The following is a 27209-nucleotide window of genomic DNA, read 5'->3' on the forward strand; positions in this document are numbered from 1 at the left end:
AGAGGATACATGCAACACACATAGCAAGGGGAGAGCTGTGAGTGTGTGTGTGGAGAAACAAGAGTGGTGTGTATGCTGTGGGTAAAGAAGCAACTGAGTAGTGGGGACCAGATAGGTATTTTCCTCCCTCTCTCCTTTCCCCGCTCAGCTGCAGGGTGCAATGAGGGAAGGAGAAGAAGCCAGATCTCTTGTTGCAGGCAAATGAGAGACAAGAGCAGCAAGAGTAGCAGCTTCAAGTGAGCAGGGGTGGCATGACATCACAGTGCAACTAACTCCTGCTGTGGGGATGAGGGGAAGGAGAGAGAGGGCAGGCGACAGAGACACAAATGGTGCCATAAGAGGAGGAAGAGGAGGCCAATGCAGGAGAAACATGGGGGTGTCAAAGAACATTAATATCTCAATAGAAGGAGCAGGCAGCCCAGTACAATTATAAATTCATACTGGGAGCACACACCAGCAATAAGACACCCACCTGGATATGCTCTAAGACCATAAAAAGAAGCATAAAGAACAGGAGTAGAACAACCAGTTAGCAAGTAAGAGAGAAAATAAGATACTGCAGAAGAGGATGGGCTTCTTAATTATGATGCTTTGAGATAGGATGGAACCCAGACATTCTGCTGCCTGAGGCAAAGGACAAGAGGGCACCCTCCATGCCATAAACAGAGACTAACTAGACTGGCAGTTGAATCTGACTCCAACCCTGGCAGTGAGGTAACATCCACTACTGCCCCCTGGGGGGAGCAAGCTAATTTACAGAGGCTATGGGAATCACATAGCTCTGCTCTCCAACAAAGGAGGGTGTCTGCCTGCCCCCACCCCCACCCCAACATCTTCCACCTGAGGCGATTTCCTCACTGCCTAATGATAGGACTGGCTCTGCTCAAAGGTAAACATCAAATGGGTTTCAATTAATTTGCCTTCAGGTTTTCTGTTAGGATATTAAAGCTGCAAGAGTAATTTATGCCAAGCGAAGCAATGGGAGCCTGAATGTATATTCTGAGAGTTTCCACAGCTTTTTAATTCAGTATACCCACCTGCAGCATAAAGAGGTCAGCATTGTGGGATCCATTTCTTCTTTGGGAACTGTCTTATATTTTCCCCTAAACACACACCATTTGCAGCTCCCCAACTCTAATAAGCTTTTGGGAAGCACCAGAGGGATCAATGAAAATCAAGTGCCCTGCTTTGCAAAAACAAAACCAACAGTGGATACATCTCTGCATCCATTTCTTATTTACACATCACTTTCTACATAGGTAAAGGTAAAGGTAAAGGTACCCCTGCCCGTACGGGCCAGTCCTGTCCGACTCTGGGGTTGCGTGCTCATCTCACTCTAGAGGCCGTGAGCCGGCACCGTCCGAAGACACTTCCAGGTCACTTGGCCAGCGTGACGAAGCTGCAGCTGGCGAGCCAGCACCAGCGCAGCACACGGAAACGCCGTTTACCTTCCCGCTATAAAGCAGTACCTATTTATCTACTTGCACTTAGGGGTGCTTTCGAACTGCTAGGTGGGCAGGAGCTGGGACTGAACGACGGGAGCTCACCCCACCGCGGGGATTCGAACTGCTGACTTTACGATCAGCAAGCCCTAGGCACTGAGGTTTTACCCACAGCGCCACCCACGTCCCCTGCATAGGTAGCAGCCTGCTAATGTGAGCTAACGATCTCAATTTACAAATGGGTGGAGAAGGCAGTGGGGAGGAACACATACAGATCAATGAGGGCAGAAGGGTTGACTCTTTTGAACCTTACAGAGCTGAGTCTAGCTGTAGGCAAGTGGGTGAACATATGGAGGCATTTGTGGGGGAATGGAGGGAGCTGCCGTATGCCACATCAGTCCATTGGTCCACCTAGCTCAGCACTATTGACAATGATTGGCAGTGGCTCTCCAGGGAGGAGTCCTTCTCAAACCTACCAGGAGAAGACAGAGATTGCACCTGGGGTCTTCTGTGTGTGAGCATTTCCCACCCATCCCTCCTCCAACATTCTCCTGCACACCAGCTCCGCTTTTGTGTGTGGTGCATGAAGGTCAGACTGGAGAGTTTGTGTTCCACATGTGACGGTCATTGAGCACCAGCCAGACTGTCAGGGGCAGAGCTTGTTTACACGCATGCCCTGACCCATTTTCAGCCCTTGTCAGATACACCAGACAACTTGTCAAATATACTGAAGTTAGAAGCAATAATGCTTCTGAATACCAGTTGCTGGAAATGCTCTTCTGCTTACAGGTTTCCCACAGGGAACTCTGGGAACAGGATGCTGGAGTAGATGGGCCACTGGCCAGAGCAGAGCAACAAACGTGAACTTTACAAAGTGCAATAGACTCAAACCAGTGACAGTAGACAAGGAGACACATTTGCACCCTACATTTGAATTAGTATCATACCCAGGGCCTTTTTTTCAGTTGGAACTCTCTGGAAGTCAGTTCTGCAAACCTCTCAGTTCTGGCACCTCTCAGGTAGGCCCCATTGCTATTCCAAGAGAACAAAGGAGGTGTTCATGGTGAGTTCAAGCACCTCTTTTTCTAGGAAAAGAAAGCACTGATCATACCACTTTAGACGTCACAGCTTTCTCCAAAGAATTATGGGAAATGCAGTTTTCTCACTCTCTCTCCAGAAACTAATTCTGTCTCATCTCTTACACACAGGCCACATTCACACCATACATTTATGATTCCACTTTAAACAATCATGGCTTCCCACAAAGAATTCTGGGAGCTTTAGTTTGTTCAGGTTGCTGCAAGTATCGAATACCTCCTTCACAACAGGCTGAGAGTCAAATGTGTCCCTTTCCTTTGCACTGTTTGCATATCCTTCTGTGAAGGCTTGGAATCTCTTTTCCCACTTTAAATGCCATCTCTAAAAAAGGGTGTAGAAATTGTGTGGCCAATATTTTCCCACTGCCTAAAACATTCTCTCCTGTCCTATAGAGCATTCACTATATAGAAGTTTTAAATATCACAGGATTTGGGACACTCTCACACAAGCTCTGGGAGGCTCCTGCAAAATCTTTCAGGGCCATTTGAGTTCTCGCAGGAGCCTCCCAAAGCCCTGTAAAAAGTCTGAGAGCTTGGAAGCTCTTTTTGAGTCAGGAAAACCTTGTGCAAAAAGAGCTTCTAAGCTGTCTGCCTTCTGTGCATTCAGTTTGTATGATTTCAGACATCAACTACCTAAAGGTTTTGTATTAATTTTAAAAGCCCTGAAGAGTTCAGGTCCAAGGTGTCTCAGGGGTTGCCTGAGTCCTTCTATCCAAGCTCAGTCACTGTGATCACATGCAGGAACGTTGTTGGTCGTTCCCAGAGTTGGTGAGGCTTACTTGACAACAATGAGAAACTGACCCTTTGGTGTCATTTGCCCAGTACTGTGGAACACCTTGCCAATAGAGATTAAGTGGGCCTTCTGTGCCAACTTTTAAATGCCTGATGAAAACTTTTTTTAAGAGTATATCTCCCACAATGATTTGTTGATGCTTGCCTTTAACATTTTTTTGCTGTTTTAGTGCTTTTATTATATGGTTTCTATCATTTTAATGTTGTAAACGGCTTTGATATGTTAGGCGAATTAGTGGTGTATTAATATTAGTAAAATGTTATTATTTATTAAATTTTTATACCACCCTTCATCTGAGGATCACAGGGCGGTTTACAATATAGCAACACAAAAATACATACCATAACAACAAACTAAAACAATACACACACACACAAAAACACCAATTCAAAAGGCCAAAAATTATTTAATTAGCCAAAGGCCTGGGAGAAGAGGAATGGTTAGCCTGGTGCCTATAGATACTTAATGAAGGCACCAGGTGAGTGTCCCTGGACGCTTGTAGGATGCTATACAAGTGGGGAACCACCACAGAGATTAGCAATTGGCCAGTAGCTACTTAGGTTTTGAAAAACCAGCAAGGACTTCCTGAAGAGTGGTTTTAATACAGCTTGCTTCATGCAGGCAGGGACTACCCACTCTCTCAATGAGACATCAGTCACTTCTCTGGCCCAGGTAGCTAACCTTCCCTGCTAGTTTTTGTCAGACAAGGGGGGCAAAGGTCCAGAGCACAAGTGCCCCGACTGATCCACATTCTTGAGGCTTATTAGCGGAAACTCATCCAACATAACAGAACTAGACAGTGTTCCAGACACCTCAAGATTCGTCTGCTTTCGGGATCCCTTTCAGCTCTACTATTGTTTGATTATATGACCTTCAAGTCTGCCCTGATGCTGCACCAAGTATCCAAGTGGCCACGGCTGGATGAGACCAATTCCAGCCTGTTCACCCACCCAAGTCTCAGTGATACTGACCAGACCAGCCTCCTCATCCACAATGAGATCATGGATGAGGGAGGTCTTACTCAGAGCCATCCTGGCATTCAACAAGAGCCATATACCTGATGGCTGGCTGATAGGACAACTGCAATTCTCCAGGGTACTGTCTGCCCCTTACCTGGCCTGCCCCACTTCTTACACCTTACCTCCCCCTACCTGAACCACTGCAATTCAGTGCCCCCTGCTCACCTGAACTCCTCTACTCCCAGATGCATCTCCCTCAATAGTACTGGGGTGAAGTGAATATATTGTTTTCCTCCTCTTACTGTTTCCATCAGGTCCTGCTGTTATTTGGTTTTCAACATTAGATTCTAGTCTGGGTTGAAAAACTTCCTTTGGAGGAAGCATCTAAAATGGTGTGCAGCTATTTCTACTCAGGAAGGTTCCTTGGTATACTTACCTGACTTCTTATCTAGAGGTGGGAGCTCTGCTGTCCATATGCTTTTATTCTAGAGATCTTCAGGTTTTGAGCCTGGATTTGCAGAATGTCACCAAGCCCAGGTCCAAATCACTGCACATCTAGTTTGTTGGAAGGGTTGCACTGGCCACTCAGACATGGGTGGTTGTGGGGGGGGGGAGGTATAAATGCAGGGTGAAGTGACAAAGTGGCCAGAACAGGTGTCCCTGTTCAAAACGATTGTTGCGGGATCTCGCCTTAAAATGGAGCAGTATGCTGGGGCAGAAAGAGAAAATTGTGCTCCATTGGGAAAGCTTAGTGGTCCTCAACCTGTGGGTCCCCAGATGTTGTTGGACTACAACTCCCATCATCCCTGAGCTCTGGCCTTGCTAGCTAGGGGTGATGGGAGTTGTAATTCAACAACAACTGGGGACCCACAGGTTGAGAAAGGTTGTAAGGCTTAGAATATCTGCATATCTCTTGGTGGTAACAAAATGTATGGCCAATTGCATTATTAGAAAAACTGGTTAAAGATGTAAAGGCATTAGCAAGGACATGGGACTGATGACTTCCTTGAAGTCTCATATCCTTCCATTACATTTTCAATCAAACATGGTATTCACAAGTCACATTTACAATTATTGTGTGGAGTATTTCCTTGATTCTCTGTCCTGATATTAGGAAGCACAGAGGGGAGTTTACCGAGATTTTAAAAGAGAGGGAGAGAGGGGGAAAGAGAAAGAGAAAGAGAAAGAGAAAGAGAAAGAGAGAAAGAGAGAAAGAGAGAGAGAGAGAGAGAGAAAGAGAGAAAGAGAAAGAGAGAGAGAGAGAAAGAAAGAAAGAAAGAAAGAAAGAAAGAAAGAAAGAAAGAAAGAAAGAAAGAAAGAAAATGGCATTTCCACTCAATGATCAGTCAATCTGGGGACCCCTCCTCTGACAGTATGAATGTGGGGGAGGGTTCCAAGATTGACAGGGAAAGGCAAAATAAAAAGGAAAGAAATCTTTTGATGTTTTATTTTTTATTTTTATGAGCACATGAAAGAAGGAAAGGTAAGGCCTGTAAAGGGGACCCCCCCACTGCCCCTAGGGAAAACTTGTAGGGAAGAAACAAAAACAAAAAACACCCAGACAGTCTCAAATACACCGAATACACCAAATTTAGGAGGAAAAACAATAGAAAAAGAAAAACCACGCATAAAATGTTCACATATAGGGATTTCCACCAGAGGGGGGTGGGAGCAACACAACACAACCGCAGTCAGGGTTTAGGTCTGGAGGGTGGGACGCCTCCTCCTACTTGAAGCTCTGAAGACCCTGCCACCGAGCCCAGAGGGAGGCTTCATCCTGTCCGCAAAATGCCTTCCAATCAAATCTAGAAAATGTAGCATTTGCCAGCCTAATCGATCAAAGAGCTGCAGTAGGATAACTGGGTTTATAACTCATGAAACATGAGTTCTTTGCAGGGTTTAAGGATGGCCCCCAGGGAGAGGAGGGCACATGCATAGTGGGCAAAAATTCAGCATGCTTCCCCCTTTTCTAGTGGGAGTTTCAGAGAAGGTATAATAGCTGACATAATAGAAGTTTATAAAATTATGCACGGCATAGAGATTTTCTCCCTGCCTCGTAACACTAGAACTTGTGGACACCCAATGAAGCTGAACGTTAGACAATTCAGGACAGAGAAAAGAAAGGACTTTCAGTTATGGATCCCACAAGAGGCAGCAATGGCCACTAACCTATATGGCTTCAAAGGATCATTAGACAATTCATGGAGGAGATGGCCATTGATAGCCTATGATGGCAGCAATGCTTCTGAATGCCAGTTGCTGGGAACCACAGATGAAAAGGGTTCTTGTGTTTGGGTGCTACTTGTAGTTTCCCCCCAGGCATCAGGGTGGCCACTGTGAGAACAGGATGCTGGACAAGATGGGCCACTGGCCTGACCCAGCAGGGCTCCTCTGATGTTCTTGTGCATGTGTCCCTTCAATTCTGGGTCTCAAGCATTGCTGTCATTTGGGGTTTCTCTTAAATCTGAAGCAGAGCTCTTCAGTTGTCATTATGCCTCATTAGAGCACTGGAACTATTAAACCGAAAGAGCCAAGAACTCTTGGGGTTCAAGCGCACTATAAAAGGAACTTTAGCAGCTGCCATCCTCCCTGCACCTCCTGCACACACCCCCCCCAAGAGAATCAGGATACCCTTCTCTGCTTGCAGACCAGTTAAAAGCAGCTTGTTCTGGTCTCTATGACACTGGGTTCTAGGCACATTCAACACAAGGCCAGACTTCCCAGCATTTCTGCCACGTTGTTTGCAAAATGTTACTAAGTTTAATTTATCATTGGCCACTGGGCCAAAGCTATCAGAACCACCAGCAAAAGGTGATTAGATTTCCTTCAGCACCCGAGACCTGCAGCTCTCGATTCATTTAAAGCTCTGGACCAGAGTGGAAAACGTCTTTCAGCCCGACGGCCTTATTTCCTTCTGGGCAACTTTCTGGGGCCTACATATCACTGGCAGGAGGGCTACAGGGGGAAATCGGCAGAGCAACAAATGTGAACTTTACAAAGTGCAGCAGGCTTGTTCCCTTACAGGCAAGAAAAGGCACAAAAGCAAGAGTTCAAGGGTATGTTCCATTCAGTCAAAAAACCCCAAGGGGGGATAAGCTGGCTGGTGCAGGGTGTGGTTTGGCTAAAGTTCAGAGGGCCATAGAGGCCTATGTGATCATATTTGGTCCCTGGGCCCAAGGCTCCACATTCCTGCTCTAGACAATGCCAGTATGAAAACCCAGTACCCGCTGTACCTTGCTACCCACCCCATGGCACTGAACTGTGAGTTTCTTCCTGAGGTTCCAGTACTTGTGCCCCCCTCCCCCCAAAAACAGATCATGTGGCAAGGCTGATTACATGCTATTTGCTTCAGATCAGTATTCCTCCAATATATGGTGGTATGATTAGGTGGAAAGATTCATGCAATAGATCTTATCCACCTGGTTGCAATATGCATGTGTTCCGCACCACGAAAGCAGCAGGTAAGTGGTTGTGGATTTTGTGAAAGCAAGACCGAGTTTCCCCATTTCCGGTACTAGTTTTTAATACAGCTTATATTTTAAAGGGTTTTTTAATCATTTTTAAAAATCTGACTAAACCTCCAAAGATTAGAGAAGCAGCAAGATGTACAGGCAGTGTACAGTGTACACTGGTACAGTGTACAGGGTGTGCAGGATCAGAGAAATGGTGTTGCTGGATCCAGCTCAGCTTAAAGCATAAATGTATAGTATTAATCCTTCCTCTCTCACACACAAAATTCACAATGGCATCTCTCTCTACCTGTCTTTTTGAATCCAGCAAAACTTTTGTGACCGTGAATATGAATGGAAACACTTGGGATACCTTTGTCTTGTTAGGATGGATATTTGTTATTTTTTTAAATTGGTGTTCGAATAGCAAAAGTTGAGTTCCATGAACTGTTTCTATGAACTGAATTGAAGGTTCTCCACAGCAATTAAAACTAGTTATCTGGTAAACCTGCAAAGTAAAAGCTGCTCAAACTGAGCTTTACAGGGAGCTGTTGGAATGGATGAACTAACAAGATCATAATCCATATTCAGGTGCCATATCTCACAGTACAGTGGTACCTTGGTTCTCAAACAGCTTAGTTGTCGAACAAATCGGCCCCTGAACGCCACAAACCTGGAAGTGTTCCAGTTTGCGAATGTTTTTCGGAAGCCAAGCATCCAACACAGCTTCCGCTTGACTGCAGGAAGCTTCTGCAGCCAATCGGAAGCCACGCCTTGGGTTTCGAAGGGTTCCAGGAGTTGAACTGACTCCCGGAACTGATTAAGTTTGAGAACCAAGTACCTCTAGTTATGAACATAATTCGTTCCGGAGGTCCATTCTTAACCTGAAACTGTTCTTAACTAGAGGTGTGCTTTCACTAATGGGGCCTCTTGCTGCTGCTGCTGCGCCACCAGCACACAATTTCCGTTGTCATCCTGGGGCAAAGTTCTCAACTCGAGGTAACTCTTCCAGGTTAGCGGAGCTTGTAACCTGAAGCATTTGTAACCTGAGGTACCACTGTATAGAAAATGCAGCTTTTGGGAAGTACATTTGGCCATGATGTATATGGGTCATAAATATTAGTGTTTCAGGAACATTACTATTCAGACAGAGTTTATGGTTTATCAAAATCTAGGGGTCTCTCAAATCTCCAGATCTGGTACTGGTTAGCTATATCAAGAGCTCCACTTGTCGTGTTAGCAAAGCAGCACAACAGAAATTAATCCATTTTGGTCACTTTATTAAATCAGATATTAAATAGCTTTAACTACCAAACAGCACTTCGAATGGTGAAAACACAGATAGCGTATTGCCATACTTGAATGCTTCTCCTTAGAAACACGTTTCCAGTCCTTAATATATATTTTACAAAACAGCCTTATAAGAAGTGACATATTTTCTACAGTACTCTTATGATATTTAATACACAACTGAAAAACTGTCTTAAAAACAAAAAAAAAACATAGGCCAAGTCTTAACAGCTGTATGATTTCAGCAGCCAAAGCTGGTCAAGGGACTGAAACATTACTATGCAACTGGGACAAAAACATGTACAATATCACAATACTAAGCAAAAACGCTTTACATCCAAAGGAATAAACAGGTTACAAAAGGTGGAGAATTTAGCAGGCAAAACTGTATTACGAGCAACAAGTTATCATCTTATATAAGCTATTTCAACTAGGTAAACATTCAAAACAAATATAAAAATGAGTTTTTTTAATAACTGATGACATTTCTGTCATTAAATGTTGGTTAAAACGTGACGCTATACTAAAAAGCACGTTATTATGCAGCTATATGCCAAGTGAGAAATATGTATGAAAAGTGGTCCAAGTTTTAGTTCAATGCTTCTTGTCTCCAAGACATCCTCATCCACACCAGTTGCCTTTTTTCTGTTGTTGTTGAGGTTGAGAAAAAGTGTTGTCTTTAAAAAGTTGGTGAAAACTTTAGTCTCCTGAGTTGATGTAAAAATGCCACTCAGATTCCCAGCTCTATTTTACAAAATGTAGGAATATCCTGGGCAGCTACCATTTGCCTTCAAGCATTTGTCAAGGAATCTCTATTTTCACTTCCTCTGAAGCAAATATAGCAATATTTGAGCACTTCCCTTCTCACCAAATTAAAGAAATGAATCACACCACTAGCTGAACAAGGGCTCAGGATGTCTTCCCATTGTTAAAAGAGCTGAAAACAGCAACTTATGGTTAAATCTGCTGCAATGATCAAGCTGTGTTCTTATTACCAACCAAAGCATTTTCACTGCAAAATTGAATCTTTCCCAAAATTAACATTGCCTGGGTGCTGACTGATTCACTCAGATAGGAGAAATAAAACGTAACCATTCTTCTAGGATGATTCAAAAAACCAAACTTTTATTATTATTATATATTTATTTATACCCTGCCTTTTTCTCTAACAGGGACTCAAAGCGCATTATAGATAAAAAATAAGAAATTTTAGACTACAAATTAGCAACTCTTGCTTTTTCAGTGGTGTGAATCCTACCTAGCGTTCATAAATCTCCAAAATAACCCTACTCTTTACTTGCTCCTTCTCCAATGCCTCATATGCACCTGTCATTTAATTTTATGCCTGCGTTCCAATAGCTGTATTTTCTTCTGGAGACATCAGCTAGACTAATGCGAGAAAAAGATTTAGTGGGTCTTCATAAGCCCAGAAAACAGACAACTATTCCACTTTCATGTTGTTAATGAAGCATAATTATTTGGAAATTTACTTCTCCCTCCAGCACAGAAACAAACAAACAAAAAACAAACAAAAAACCCAAGCTGTTTCTTCCACTTTCATATTTATATTTTTTTAAAGGGGGAAATAGGGTGGGAAAGGAATACAGGGTAAAATGAAATTCTTATCTATAAATCAAGGAATTATTTCACAACTCTTGACAGTACTGCAAACTGTGAAAGCACATTCCTTCATGTGGTTAAAGAGCAAATGGTTCTAGCCATTTCAAAACTGCTTACTGAAGACAGGCTCAATCCCAACCACTGCCACCATATTTGAGCGCCAAAGTACCAGGAGTATATTTCTCTTAGCCAGTCCACAACCATCCTACTGCCGGCAACAGGATGAGACCCTAGCACCAGTATAAAGGAGTCAAAAAAATGTGCTTTGTATCGGAACGAGCACATGGTGGAAGTATACTGGTGAAGGATAAAAAATTATTGATATTATTCCATCACATACATGAAATAAAAGTGGCAGAAGGCTAGAGGAAACAGCAACTTCTCAGGCTTTAACTTAAGGCTGCAGAGAGTTTCTAAAAAAACCTGCACGACTTGGAAGTTTAAAAGCAGTAGTATTTAAAAATATTGCACTCAGTTCTGTTTTAAGATCATTTTTAAATCTTATGGTTTTTTCCCCATCACAAATTCTAAGATTAGAATAAATTTTCGTGTCAGTTCTGTCTTTACACTTTCTATTTTGTGAAAGATTATAAAAAGTTCCATAATTTGAGGAATCAACTTTAACCAAGAACTCAGCTGTGCACATTTGTGTGTGAGACAACCAAAATATACAGATCTGTGTTACTTCACTAAGTTTCTCCCATTTAATGGCTGTTTTTATGGCTATTAACAGCAAGCATAGGAGTTTAAACAGGAAACCTGTACAGCCCCTAATGTTATGGAAAGGACCTGTTTTCACTGAAAACAACTGGATATCTCCTGTACTCAACACATGTAAGAAGATTCTAGGCAACACCACTAAATATCGGGGAGGGGGCTTATGTCTTATTAAAACAAAGTGAATAATTACAATGGAACGTGCCGATTAAGCTGGGGGGGCGGGCGGCGGAAATCATTCAAACTATTTAAACAGTTGAGTTCTGTTAAGCCATTGATTCCTAAAAAAATAAAAAAAAGTTCTCTCTCACTCTGTGATTTTAACAATCCTTAAAAACTTTTAGTGCAAAATAATCACATTGGTTTCCCTTGGGATGGTCCTGGGCCTTTGCCGCTCATTGGAAGAGGAGCCCGCTGCAAGGGGGGTGGGTGCTGCATTGCACCAGCAACAGATTGATACATCCCTCTCATATCTATCTGTTGGAAGTTGGAAGGATTCATAATCAAACCCGGCTTTGGCATCATTGCATGACTCATGGCTGCTTGCTGAGCCACGTGCTGCGCTGCTTGCTGGTAGGTCAGCTGCTGTGGCTGCTGCTGGCTGTACTGCTGATGGAGTCTTCTGCTCATCAGAATCCTCTGAACACAACCGATTAGCTGTGGAGGGAAAAGTGGAGCTGTTATAAGGGCATGACCTGTCTCAATAATGCCTTTCCCTTCAGCCACAGATCCCTGACAAATTGATTTTAACCTGAAACTTGATACTTGTTGCACCGCTACCACCATCACTAATGTGGCGGCATTTTCAAGCTAGTGACTGGAGGCACCAGTTAGCAATACCATTTCGGACCACAGTCCCCTAATGACTCACCCATTGTGTTGCAAGCAACCTTTATCTTGGTTGCCATCGGGGCAAGCACTCTCTGTGAAATTGCTCCCATCTATCAGTTACAACATTCTCTCCTCTAGTACCATTTTCCATCTCTCTACCCCACCCCCCGTCCAGCAACCTGAAAATTCTTATGTGAATGACCAAGTAAGTATTTTGTGGCAAACACCACATGAGAAAATACTTCCAGTCTGACAGTACGCCTCGGAAAAAGTTTCAGATTTCATAATATAACATGAAAAACCCTGCAAGACTTTACATAACACGCATGTTAATTCCTTAGTGTTAAGAAGCACTGATTTCCAGCCAAAAGTATTTGGTTAGCAAGGAGGTAAACTTCAAAAGAATATCAATAATGTCTGGTGAAGGACTACTTCAGTTCTGCTCATTCAAGATTGTTTATATCTATTTCTAAAGAAATTGAATGTGTGTATCTGAAGAAGTGTGCATGCACACGAAAGCTCATACCAAGAACTAACTTAGTTGGTCTTTAAGGTGCTACTGGAAGGAATTTTTTTATTTTGACTATGGCAGACCAACACGGCTACCTATCTACTACTGGAACCATGGAAGGCACCACATTGAGCCGCATGAAATGGAAGTCCATCAACGTGTATCTGAAGAAGTGTGCATGCACACGAAAGCTCATACCAAGAACTAACTTAGTTGGTCTTTAAGGTGCTACTGGAAGGAATTTTTTTATTTTGTCTAAAGAAATTGATTTTTCTTTCAGAAGTGCTATGAATTATATTGACTTTATACTGATCATCAAGATCTGCATAGTGCTTTTAAAATAAAATACAGAGAATGAAACAAATTTCCTAGTTGCAGTAGTATTTACATAGAATTCTTGTTGTTGTTATTATTATTATTATTATTATTATTATTATTATTATTATTATTATTATTATTATTCCACCATTCATCACTAGATCTCAGGCTGGTTCAAAGCATAAAAATACAAGAAAAAACACAAAATACATAAAAAAGAAGAAAAAACACAATATCCTCCACCCCCCTACCCCAAGGGCTCAACAAACAGATTACAGTGGTATCTCTGGTTGTGAACGGGATCCATTCCGGAGGCCTGTTCACAACCTGAAAAGAACGCAACCCGTATCTGCACATCGGCGAGTCACAATTCACCGCTTCTGCACAGGCATGTGATGTCATTTTGCGCATCTGCAGGAAGTAACCTGTTCTGTTATTTCTGGGTCGCCATGGGACACAACCTGAAAACACGCAACCTGAAGCAAACGTAACATGAGGTAAGACGATCTCTGAAATTCTTACAACAGCCTTGTTAAGGTAGGGCAGCAAAACTATCTTCATATTACAGGTGGGAGGGTGGATGGAGGATGAAAGCAAGTTCCCCCCCCCCCCAACACTAAGCAGTGATACATGCCATCTATAAATTAGCTTATGTGGGTTGATATTGATTTTAAAAGGTTTTTTTGCCCGCAGATTGTTCCAGTCAGCTTCTTCAATTTTAGTGTCTAGGTCAGTTTCCCAAAGTTGTTTAGTAGCTGAGCATCACTCAGTGGCCAGAACACTGAGTATTTTATGTAGTGTCAGCAGAATTTTTTTGGGAATGCTGAGTTGTATTTAGAAATATTTTTTCAGAAGATGCCATGATGTGAGTGCCTGGCATTTAATTGCTTGGTTTGAAATAAAATGTATATAACCTGATGTATTAATAGCTAATTCACATTGTACCCTCTCATTTTTTCCATAATTTGGTCTGCTGTAATAGAGTCAGCCTTTTTATAGAGATTAGCCAAAGTATATAGGCCTTTTTCTTTTTTTCACATCAACTTGGGTTTGTTTTTGCAGGTGAGTACATGGAAGGATGCAATGCAATTGGGATTAGCAGTGATACAGGTGGGGCTAATTTGAAGACCCAGTATCATTAGATTTTCAATTCTGTTGTTATAACTAGCTCTCCTTCTTGAGCCATATAAAGTTCCTCTTCTCTTTAAAACTAAATAATAATAATAATCTTTTCAGTACTACATATGGTTAAAACTCACTCGAACAGTACCTGCGCATGACATCTTTTTTTCTGCAGCAGGATTTCTTGGCAAGGTGATAAACACCCAGCTCTCACCAAGCTAAATCTAAGCTGCTAAAAAAGAGCTGGTGCAGATTAGGAGCAAGAAAGGCAAGCTGAATCACACTATGTAAATTACAGCTCAAGCAACTGCAGGGATGCCTCTAACCTGCAAGTGAGACCTAGGGAGGTGTAAGATTGATATCCACAATGCTAATAAAGGTCTTGTAAGCACTTGGGGTGGGATAAATCAGTTAATAGCTCCCCTTTTCAAATGTGCTTCTACATTACTGCCCTGTTTGTTTTTTCCATGTGTCTACCTGAATCAAGAAGTGTTTGTGAGTCTTACCATCTGCTGCTTTGTCAGGACATCATTGTAGATGGCCTCCCGGCGCTTAACATCCAACTCCTGGGTTGCTTGTCGGCTTAGAGCTAAAGACTGGACCTGGGACTCTGTGAGCGTCAGATTCTCCTTCCACTGCAAATGAAAACACAACAGGGGGTTTTAGCAGTAGTTCTTATAGAGCCTCAATTTGTCCTGAAATGTGTCAACAGAGAGTTTTTGCCTTGAGAATACAGCAACTCAGTTTTCAAAAAATGGTCTAAAATAAATCTGCTGAGACACTGCAACAGACTGCTCTGGCTGAAGACAGGCATAATATGGGTCACTTGGATTTTTCCTTCATGTGCAGGTTTTGTCTATCCACATATTCTTCATCTCTACTGGAGTGTCTTGTTTGGTAGTAATGCTGTAGAGAGGGAAGGGGTGGTGCTTGTTCCAGTTCAACAGCTGCAGAAGGGCTGCTTGGAGGTCAGGGGCACCCACCTTGGACAAGACATGTGAGAACAGGTGAGAGCAAGGTGTTCCAAAGGTCTTGGATATCAGGTGGAGAAGGCAAACTGAAAGACGGGAGGAGAAGTAATGGTTCTCTGGGTAATCTACCATTTCCTCAAGGATTATGCCTGCTGAATGTACCAGGGCTACGATTCTAAAGAGGATCTAGGGTTCTAAAGCGCTCTGTTAGTTACCTCTCTGACCTTAGCATGCTCAACAGATATGTGGAATTTTCCTCTTTGAATGACAGCTGGTAGACTGGGGAGAGGGAAGGGAAGAAGGGAGAGAGTACAAATTGCAAAGGGATAAGGACTATTTGGAAATGCAGATAGAGAAGTATCTGGTATTCTGCAGAAATGTAAACAGACAGTTATTTTATTAAGCTGCTCATAAAAAGAAGCATTCATAAAAATTAAAGTAGATCATGCTGATACAAAATTATGCAAATACAGTTTCAGTTCATAATATAATATAAATCCTAAATCTTTTACAAATTGAAAATGGCATATTTTGCTTGGCTGCTGACAGGATGCTGATTTAGTAAAATTTTAGCACAAACCTTATTTATGAAGTCCCCCCCCCCACAAAATATATAGATGTCATGCATTAAAATAAGTGCCAGAGTTGACAATCATTGTTTGCAACAATCTTAACATAACCTCATGTACAACCCACAACCTGCAACTCCAAAACACTTAAAAGCTCCACTGATTTTGACTGATGGATTAGAAGTATGTGCTTACATCTCCAAAGAAAAAAATAGAACTTAGCTATGGCTGTATTGTGTTCAGATGTCATTCATCCCATTTAACACTTAACTGAATACTATGCGATATTATAACAGAAATCAGTTTAGAAGAGTTTATTTGGCCAAGACAATAAAGAAACAAATTAATGGAGTCATCCTACATAGGCCTTCCTGAAAGAAAGCTCCCCCATATACAGAAGGGGTAGGCAACCTAAGGCCTGTAGGCCAGATGCGGACCAAATGCCTTCTAAATCTGGCCCATGGATGGTCCGGGAATCAGCGTGTTTTTATATGAGTAGAATGTGTACTTTTATTTAAAATGCATCTCTGGGTTATTTGTGGGGCATAAGGATCCATTCATTTTCCCCAAAAAATATAGTCCAGCCAACCACATGGTCTGAGGGACGGTGGACCGGCCCATGGCTGAAAAAGGTTCCTGACCCCAGAGATACAGTATAGTTTATAAGTAAATTACCATAGGACTGGGCTTTTTAAATGCCTGAAACAGATTTCTTCCTCACAGCACTGCAGCCAATTGATTAATCTGCAATCTCAGTATTACTGAAGGAAGGGGGGGAAACATACTGCAAGCTATAATCAGCATTTAATGCAGTTCTCTGAAATGTATGCAACCTCAGAGCAAAAATGGCTCTTATCAGCAGTGAGTTTACTTACTATACTGGAAATGATGTCTTCAAGGGGTTGAATTCTTGCTCCAGTAACATTGTTGGTAGCTTCCAAAACTTTTTCTCTGCCTTGATTAATGAGGTCCTGAAAGAAAATTATGATTAAGAGTTGCTGAATAACTATAGATTAAGATATCTACAAATATAGTGAAATTCCATTCCTACCTAGCTTCTTTATAATGCTTCCATATGATACAACTACCATGTCCAATCATATACATGTCCAATCACATGTTGGGCTACTGAATGGAAAATAATTTCAAACACTACTGTGTTTCGCACGTAAACAATTTAATTGTGAGAGGCAACTCTGCTCCTCTGGTTTTTATTTAACTACATTAAGGAGTAACTTTCACAAAACAGCCTAGAAATGAGCATCTTACAAGTCAATGCACACAGCACTTTCATTGTGAAGCGAAAGAACTAGGTTCATGGTCGGGCACAATAATATGACTATGTAAGGCATCCTCAACATGAAGCAACTACCATGTTAATGGTATTTGAAACTTTCCCACCTACCTCAAGCTGCTGGTTGCTCATAGCAGACAATGCTGCCAAATTGAAAGGAATATATGGAGCCTGAGCATTAAAGTTGGTGGGGAACATGTTTGCCCCCATTGGCATGTTGAAACGCATTGTCAGGCCCTGAAAAAACAGAGGTAGCTCTTATGAGTATTCAAAGCTGAAGGTTTGAGAATATATGACTGGTACTCACCTGAATGATCACTGCAGATGGTGACAGCAGTCACAAAATTAAAAGACGCCTGCTTCTTGGGAGAAAAGCAATGACAAACCTAGACAGCATCTTAAAAAGCAGAGACATCACCTTGCCAACAAAGGTCCGTATAGTTAAAGCTATGGTTTTCCCAGTAGTGATGTATGGAAGTGAGAGCTGGACCATAAAGAAGGCTGATCACCGAAGAATTGATGCTTTTGAATTATAAGATTACTACTAGGTTGGGCTCTGGTGCCATCCCCTTGAAGAATGTAGGAGTGTAGTTTAGGAAATAGGCTGCTACCTTCCTCAGTTCTGCAGACTCACCAAGCACAAGTAGACTTCAGTCATCACAATATGCTTATTTCAATAAACCAAACCAAAATTTTGGGAGGGCTTTCTAGTAATTGGAGGGGCAAGGAGATATTTGGTCTTTTACAGATAGCAATGGATAACACTTATTTTTCTGGAAATACAGTGTGCAGTTTTGTTTAAGACCCAAACCAAATGTGTGAAATCATAGTAAATGCTTTAACAAGGCACTGAAATGATATATTCAGAACTGGGGCATGAAGAATTCCTTATTTTTGCTTATCTTTATTTTAACTGTGTCTTCCTTCTTGTGTGGTTTATATGAAGCAGTGCTTCACTGCCAATCCAGTCAATAAGAAATTAGTAGTACTGGGGTAGGGCAGTGAAAACAATAAGAGCTCTTCACATTTAACAACCAAACTCTACAAGGATTCCTCTAGCAAATGCATTTTTTGATCACAGGCCAAATCCATCTACTAAAGTCTGTCTATACTGGAAACTCAAGGCTCCTGTTTTCTGAGGTATACTCCTTGCCCAAACATACTGAAGATGCAGAACAATTGTCTGAGTCACAGAACAAAATTGCTCTAAATGGCTTAAGGCATCCTACCTTCTTTTCAGCTTCATATTCATCCCAAGCCGCCTTCCTCTCCTCTTCAGTCAATTCTTCTTCCTCTTTGTGGTCCAAGAGGGAATCATGTTCATGATAGCCCACTATATGTTCTTTGCAGATCTGGAGGATTTCAGCTAGAATTGTATCCTGGTAAATAAAAATGCCAGAACATTCAGTAAGCACATATAAAAATTCTTTAATGGCAAGTGGTGGGTCCTGATGCATGCTTCTCATCAGGGGATATTAAAGCAGCGGAAGGAGGAAAGTTTGTTTCCTCAGCAGTCTCATTTCTATGGCCTAATCAAGCTTTTGGTGAAATTTAGCTTTTGAAGTCCAATTTGGTTCTCCCCAGGCAGGGAATTCAGTTTTTAACTGTACAAATGCACTCCTGCCCACCGCAAAGACCTGGGCATCCAGCCTCAAAGCTGATTCCAGGAGCACACCCAAACTGTGAACCTATTTCAGGGGGGAGGTATTACAGGGCTAACAGGACAGATAGGCACCTCATCTTCAGGTGAGACATAACCTCCACTTTTAAGTCACAAAGCCCCAAACACATCCATAGAATAAAACTGATCACAAAGCGTATCAGTAACTGGGAAGAACAAAAAAGTAGAGTAGCAAAACTATATGTAGATGGAAGTTGAAAAAAGGCCAGATTCAAAAATTAAATTAGCACAAAGGAGCTCTCTTCCATGCTACGTAAGAGGACTTAAAATGGCTGGAGAATTCTCAGACATGCATTTGCCTTCGTTCCTATGGTAACAATACTGTTGAATACAGTGCAATTTAATCCACATATACCATGCCAACAGAGTCATCAAAATGTGGTTTAAATTATACGCAACTGGGTAGATCTGCATTTCTTTGTCTGAAATGCAACTTGTATTCAATAAAGGTCAAGGCTTGAAAGGTAAAAACTTTATAAACTATTTATTGATGGTCTCCCACAATTCAAAGTGCATGTTTAATGAAGGAATTTGTGTGAAGATTTATTTCAAAAATGTAAAATATCTTTGCTAGAAGGTACAGCTCTCTATATTGATGTTACAAATGGCTTTTATACAGTATCATACAAAATCTCCCCAGCTGCTTTTCAAATCTGTACATTAAAAAATTCTAAGTTTCAGTATAAAGACAGCTTGAGCAAAAGCAACAACATGTGTAGAAAAGTAAGAACCACGAAAGTATCTCACTAACAACTTCAGCTTTGGGACACAATGTATGTCCATCTTTTAAAGCCAACTTCTAAAAAGTTACCCCCCAAAATCATCTCTATTTTCCAACTTATTTCCTCCCAAAATATAACTTTGAATTTTTTCATAAAGATGATATCCCAAGAAAGTTTTCAAGTTGTGTTCTTTCAATCTTCCTTTAAGCACAGGATAAAAATGTTTACTTTTTCATTAATTTTTTCAGTTGAGATATCATTTTAGATACTTCTCAACTAGTGAGTTCATGAACCAATCTGAAAGTTGTCCAATAATTTCAAGCTCATAATCTTAAGAAGCACACTGCAACATCTCTTTCTATTTAACACAGGGTTAGGCAACGAAACCAACCTGCCAAATATTCAATCTTCAAATTGATAAGTGAGAGAAACTTGTTGGGTGCAATACTATCAGAGAATGTAACATTAATTATGTAAGTTATGTAATTTCACCACAGCAGATAACAAGATGAATAATGCATTTTGGCAACAAATACCATTTAGAATGGAAAGTTATGCCTTCTCAACATCTCTACTCAACAGTACTTTAAAAAAAACCTCAACAACCACCCACCAACATGCCCCAGTAAAATATTTCTTAACGTTTGCATGATTCTTGAAACACTGTTTCAATGAACTCATCAATAAACACTTCAATATTGATAGGAATATTGTTTTCTGATGTGAATTGCACTCAACAAGTCTTCCTTCTTTTCCAAGCAAAGAAAACACAATGCAAATTGTTTTGTTAAAAAAATTCCCACAACCTGACATATCATCTGCAGAGTGAATGCATCAACCGCAAATATCCCCTCATTTGCTGGATTGATTTCCATTCCAGACATGGTACAAATAAATGAACTTTGGCAATTTTCGCTCTTTTGGGAATTTTTGCAATTCGTCAACATCTATACTGTTCAGTACTGTACCACATTCAGCAATATCTGGTTTCTTTATCGCACACTGTGGTGTAACATCAGTACTTATGGAACTAAGCATGGAAACAAACTAAGGAGAGCTGAAGGGGGTGGGGACTAGGAGTTGTGACCTTTTATATTCAATTTACTTTTAACCAAGTGACCAATTAAGGGCCAAAATAGTGAATCTAAAAGGCTGAACTTTTTGTTCTTGTATATATAATGTATGCACTGATTATTATTTTTTAAAAAAAAATTGGAACCCTAACCTGCAATTCTGGAAGCTTCACCAGAAGTTAAGCAGCATAGGAAATTTGTAAAATAAGGTAAAAACACAACAAACTGCTGGCAGAGCTTCAGGTGTGGCTGCATTGTTCTAATCATTAGGACTGCTTGGTAATGTAGTATTAAGTGCAACAAAGTGAACCATCACTAGATATTATGGGAGTCAGGGCATTCTATTCAAGGAGCAATCTCCCAGGACTCAAAAATTAGCAGGCAATAAAAGCCAGCAAGAGTTCCAAGGAATGTACAATATGGACTGGAACTGGGACATTGTTAGGTAGCTCTCTTGGTCAGGCAGCAATAAATCAAAGTGAATGAAATGAAGTATTTATGAGTTACTAATGTACAACTGAGGACTCAGGTGTTAAAAAAGGAAACTTGGCAGAGAAAGCCAAGCCAGCTAAATAAATCCTCCAGGAAATGAATCCTCATACACATCTGAGAACATTATTAAGCCATTATGAAACTAAGAAGCTGGATGCTCTGCAATCCCATGAATAAGGCAAGAGCACAACCCTTCACACTTTGAGGCACTTGTCAAGGGAGTGACTTGCAAAAACCACTTCTGCAAATTAAACTGTTATGTGGAAAGCAGTCCAGGGATTAGCAGCAGAATGATGACTCCATTTCATTATTTTTCTCAGGTCACGCCTTTTATTCTGGTGGAGATTTTGTAATGCTAACCCACCCCCCGTTTCCTACTTCAATTTCACAGTGCCAAATTTGCAAGTGAAATGCCTGGACTTGGGAAATGCAATGTAGAAAGAGGCCCTGATTTGTCCGATCTCTCCTACTCTCTGGTTCATCCAATCTTGCCCCCTTCCTCCCTGCTTGGTTTATGCCAGAAAATGGCTGCTATCTACTATCAAACAAGCAAGAAAATAATGAAGTGAGCAAACTCCTGGTGTTCTGAATTTATAGTGAGGATTAGGCATAATTCTTTTCACATAGTGAGCAAGTGGATCGGGACCTGCATGCACTGCTCAAGACAGACAGAAGGGCTAAAAAGATCCTTGGTTTCATTCTGCATGACAATTCATATTTACTCCCTGCTCCCCCCACAAAAAGGCACATACCTAAATATTTTGGTATTGTAGGTGCTAACTGTACATATTGACTTACTTTTGGTAACATAGGTGTATCCCTTTTTTTCTTCTTTTCTGAATTAGGATCATCCAACAAGTCTGGCTCAAAAGTATACAGCTCAGTGAGTTCATTCATGGTAAAGTGGCGTTCAACCTGTTGCTGATCAACCACCCGGAAAGATAGTGACTGTTTAGTTACTTGACGATCGTAGATCTTGTCTTCCATTGTTCCCTTCAAAACAAAAATACATTACAATTTATGTCCACACGCACATTTGAGAGACCCCAACCACCAACCCAGAGTTCCCTCAAGCTCTCTGCCACTGTTTTGCAACACACACACACACACACACACACACACACCCTACTGCTGATGAAAGGGATACCCAATGAAGCTGGTTAGCAGTAGTTTCAAGGTGAAAGAAAACACTTTAACTCACTTGATGCAAAAATATGCCATTCAAACCTTATTGAATGCAAGCAAGGTAGCAAGTAAGTAAAAAATATATATATATTTAAAAAATCGGAATTCATTGCAACGAAACATGTGGTGGCAGCTGCTGGTTCAGATGTCTTTAAAGGGGGAATATGACAAATGCATGGATAATTGGATGGAACCTCTGTCTTCAGAGGTACTGCACCACTGAGTTGCTGAAGGGCAACTTTTGTGTGTGTGTGCTAAAATTTCTGAGAATGTCAAGTCACACAGTTTGAAAGAATATACAGTGGTACCTTGGTTTACGAACTTAATCTGTTCTGGAGGTCCGTTCTTAAACGGAGGGGCACTTTCCCTAATGAGGCCTCCCACCGCCAGTGCCCTTCCACCTTTTGGATTCCGTTCTTAGACCGAGGTAAAGTTTTCAAACCAAGACACTATTTCCGGTTTTGTGGAGTTTATAAACCGAATAGTTCGTAAACAGGGCTGTTCTTAAACTGAGGTACCACTGTACATGGTTGGTATGGTTGATTTTTAGAGCTTCATGTTTTCTTCTGGAAACTTGCTTCAATTTCTTAAGCCTAAAACTACACTGAAGCTAACAAATATGAGAAGACAAAAAATAAGGATGAATCTAGTCATACTACACTATTTTCTAGAATTTATTGTTGAACTTATCTAGAACTATACACACATCACATGGAAAGCATTTAATTCAAACCTACCTGAGCCAAGAAGCGGTACACAAACACTGGTTTATTTTGCCCAAAGCGATAAACCCTGAAAATACTCTGGATATCATATGATGGATTCCAAGAAGCATCAAAAATAACTACTCTATTTGCAGCCACCAGGTTTATTCCAAGGGATCCTGCTTTAGTAGAGATAATAAACAAACGGCCTCTGCAAAAAGGAAAGTAAATTTTAATTCCTCTCACAATCATTCCTAATTAATTTAAACAGATACTTCCCTCCCCTCCCCAAATCAAAGGAATATTCATGAGTGACAAAACAAGATGGTGGTTGTTTAAAAATGTGATATTATTGTGTTTTATTTTTGCAATATTTATAGTGTGTAGTGTTTTTCATCTACTGGGAAATTCTCATGCCCATACACAACCTTGTACCTTATTTCACATTGGCCCATAAGTTAAATTTGTTGCTTAAGTGAAAACAACACTTGGCAGTTACTGTAGTAAATGCCACTTTGAAGTCATAGTAAACCATGAGAGCAAGACGGAGCAGATGTGCCCATAAGGAGCTCCGAATCACCAAGCCATGTCCCAAGGTATCTGAACAGTTTGTCAAACTAAAAAGCAAACAAAATTTTAACAGGCTGGGGTGATTGTTGGTTATACTGCTGAAGTAATCTACATTCTGTGGAAGACAGTTATGAATATACATCAAAAAGTTTGAGTGGAACACTTGAAATCTTGGAAAACTATATTTAGTGAAACAGACTATGTGCACACAATACTAAACTCGTTTATCTGGGTTTTTTCCCTTTTCTTTTATCTGTATTTTATTTTGATGTTATGTCACTTTAAGGCAATTCTTTTTTGTATAAAACACCTAACAAATGCAATAAGAAACAAACATTGGGGGTGGTGTTAGTGCCGCATAGGTAAGCCTGATCAAAACTGAGCAAAGCATGGGGGTTGAACGCTCCCAGTCTCCCTGCGAAACTGCAAGTTACAATAAGGATTACATAAGGATTTATTTATTTTTTAGTTCAGCACTCACATGCAGAGGAATACTAGAGAGATTTACCTTATTATGGTCAAAAATTGTCTAAATCCACACATGTGTTGTGAACAGCAAGTTTGTCACATCAAAGGGCAGGACATGTGTCAGCACAAACCTATAATCAACTAACTCAACAGGAAGCCTTTAACATAGCGACAGAAGCCCTTTCTTAAATGAAATCCAAACATCAAATGCATTTCTTCTCATTAAGAGAGGAAGTAACTAATTATGCCAGCAGCAGGGACCAAAGCAAGGCCAGAAAAACAAGGACAGGAACTGAGTGGGTTAAAACAGGCCACAACTTTATTGATGGCAGATGGAACAGCAACCCCAAGTCTCAGAGTGCTGGACTGCTGCTGTTGCTAAGATGGCTATTAGGGAAGGACAGTTACTAAGAAAGTCGACAGTGTATGCTGCTCCACCCACTGTTGTCAACTAGAGTGTGTGGCAGGAATATCAGTCCCCAAATTGAACTGGCCCTTACCCCAAGGCCCCCAAAAGAGGGAGGGGAAGTCAAAAGGCACTGAACAATGCCTAGGATGGATCCCCAATAAAAGACCCAGGAGTTAATAAAAGGGGTGGGCAGGGAATTATGTCTTAGGTCTACTTCAAACCAACCGAGCACCACTAGCCAATGACAGGCTGGCTCAGAACAGTCACATGGACTCTGGGTGTAGTAGGATGGCCTAGCCCAACTGGGTCTTCCTGCTCTCCCGCCTTCTGCGTGGTCTGATCCCAAAGGAGATTCTTGCCAAAGTCAGAATATGTATTAACTCTTCAAAATATTTTATTGAAATTAACTGTTTTTAAAATGTGCTTTAATCTAGTTTTTAGCTTATTGTCGGTTTTAATTATTGTTTGAAGGTTACAATTTTTTTACAGGTAAATTTTTCTTTTTGAAAAGCACGTTGAGAGTTGCTTTTTTTTAAAAAAAATCAAGCACTATATAAATTTTATGAAATAAATAAAGCAAGTATGACTTGCTGAGGTTAAAGATTTGTAATTCAATATTAAACCTACTTACATATAAGTTAATTCCCATTATTTTTATTTCCTGACAATGCAACCCAGGCTTCTTCCTGGGCAAGTGAATATAGGACTGCAGTCTGTGGCATTTATAAACTAGCTGGGGGAAACAAAGTGCCCCAGCACCAACGACTGCTTCACAGGGCTCATTTCCTAGATGCATTACAATGGTTGGAAAAGATATACTTTTATCACTTATATAAATTTACAAGCAGAAAAGGGTGTGGGTTTCTTTTACCTGACATTCGTTACATCATTAAATTCTTCAGCCCACTTCTTTCTTGATTGTGCTGTTGTAGAGCCATCTAAACGATAATAATCTATATTTCTGAACCATTTCCCTTCACCTGGGAATTAAAAAAAAAACAAATTATTATATATCAATTGAATAAGACATAGGGGCAAGTCTTATGCTTACCGACCCCCATAGTTCTTCCTCTTTAGCTTCCCTGCTGAGCAGCATAATCCAAATCTTTTGCCCACACTGTATCCCTGGAAGATGTGTTTACAAAGTCCAGTAAGATATATTTTCACAATCTAAGGAATTCACATTTATGGAGGGGATAGAAAGGCAAACAGTTCAAATTTGACTGACCCTATTTTGGAGAATAGGAGTCAGATGACACCTACTGGAAGATAAGCAGGATTAGGAAAACATTTATTATGAATGAACTTAGTAAATAATGATATGGTTTACAAATTCAAATGCAAGCTGCTTGCATGATATGCATGCTTCAAACAAACAAAGTTGTGATGGAAAGCTTAGCTAGACCAGAGTTTAGTGGTGCAGTGCAGCAGAATTTCACCACGGTGCTTAGCTGGAGCCTCTCTCTGATTGGCTGTAGGTACAGCTAGCCACAGAGGGGTTGAGCTAGCACTTTGGGGAAAGAAAAGCAGTTTGAGGCGAGAGCTGCAGTTCTTGGCATTCAGCTTGATAGGAGTATACTTCCTGAACATCCACTCTGAGGAAAATATCTGCAGCCAAAGAAGAATAACTGGGAAGCTCAATTGGGGACAGGAAAAGGAGAGTTGTTACAGAACACTCTATATCTCAATACAGTAAGAAGGGAAGAGAACGTTTAGAGAAAGAGAAGAATCCCAAACCAGTTAGGAGAGGTATGGTGATCGCTTGATCTGTTATACTGCTAGAGGAGCCTCTGGGTTGTGATTTATAGAAGACTGGGAAAGTGACAGAAAGTACCACCTTGGAGCCCAAGTATTAAGACCTAAGCTATAACACTCAAACAGTTATCTTAATAAGCTGAAATCAAAAGAAGCTGTGTGTTTACCACCTTGTTTAGAAGCCTATAACACACACAGTTTCTTGAAAGAATCCTATCTCCTAATACATCTTTTGTTTTACCAATTTTGTTCTGTAAAATCAAAACCTTTCTCCTGTTGAACTTCCTTAAGTCTCCAAGTACCAGTGTTTTTTGTTTAAAACCCAAAAATTAAACAGTACAGTGGTACCTCGGTTTAAGGACAACCCTGTTTTCGAACTATTCCGTTTACAAACTCCACAAAACCAGAAGTAGTGTCCTGGTTTGTGAAGTTTACCTCGGTCTAAAAATGGAAGCCGAATGGTAGAAAGGCGGCGGCGGCGGGAGGCCTCATTAGGGAAAGCGTGCCTCAGTATAAGAATAGATTCGGTTTAAGAATGGACTTCCGGAAGGGATTAAGTTCGTGAACCAAGGTACAACTGTAAACTGAGGTACCACTGTAGTTAAAAAATGACTTGTCTCACAATTCTTCTAGTTCTGCAAATCTTGCATTTCTACACTTGCCTTTATATATAATAGGTTTGTCTTCTTCTTTGTCCCGGTTTGCCAACTCCAGAAAATCTTCTATCAAATCCAGTGATATCAGAGACTGGCTGAACACTAAGCTGAAAGTTGAGAAAAAGAGAAATAGTTACTAGTTTTCAATTTAACTAGCACACCAATTTGCCACTCTTAGTATCATTGATACACTTTATGGATATAAAGCAGAATGTTAATCTAAATCTGCCAATTCCAAAAAGCCAAGTCTGCTTAAAGCACAAATGCTTTGGAATCTTTCCAGAATGACTCTTACACTTTATCCCCGAGCTCCTCAGCCATGCGAAGAATTTCAAAAAGAAGCACCATCTTTCCAGAATGCTCCAACACTTCAGCATCCGCATCAGTGACAAAATCCTTGTACCAATCTGGAGCTGGGCTGCCTGGGTTGGAAGCAGATTTACCTATGGGAAAATACAAAAAATCAAACAAACACCTTAATATATGTATCTTAAGACATTTTTCAGGGTTG

General features: G+C 40.9%; 1 protein-coding gene across 7 annotated transcripts in view; it reads right to left on the reverse strand.

The window, feature by feature from the left end:
* Positions 1-8999: 8999 nt before the first annotated feature.
* Positions 9000-27209, reverse strand: part of ATRX (ATRX chromatin remodeler) — a 99713-nt gene continuing 81503 nt past the window's right edge. For 6 of the 7 annotated variants that reach the window (XM_083484919.1, XM_083484921.1, XM_083484922.1 and 3 more), the window contains 10 exons: positions 26994-27141; positions 26705-26805; positions 25159-25267; positions 22874-23051; positions 21750-21944; positions 18213-18362; positions 17095-17220; positions 16565-16660; positions 14656-14784; positions 9000-12024 (listed from right to left, as the gene is read on the reverse strand). In XM_083484919.1, coding sequence (XP_083341045.1) covers positions 11722-12024; positions 14656-14784; positions 16565-16660; positions 17095-17220; positions 18213-18362; positions 21750-21944; positions 22874-23051; positions 25159-25267; positions 26705-26805; positions 26994-27141 — 1535 coding nt within the window. In that variant the 3' untranslated portion in view covers positions 9000-11721. Of the gene's footprint in view, positions 12025-14655; positions 14785-16564; positions 16661-17094; positions 17221-18212; positions 18363-21749; positions 21945-22873; positions 23052-25158; positions 25268-26698; positions 26806-26993; positions 27142-27209 lie in introns of all 7 variants that reach the window. The other variant, XM_083484920.1, reaches the window with a different exon arrangement.

The sequence above is a fragment of the Podarcis liolepis genome (genome assembly GCF_965112155.1).
Source record: "Podarcis liolepis genome assembly, chromosome: Z".
Lineage (NCBI taxonomy): Eukaryota > Metazoa > Chordata > Lepidosauria > Squamata > Lacertidae > Podarcis > Podarcis liolepis.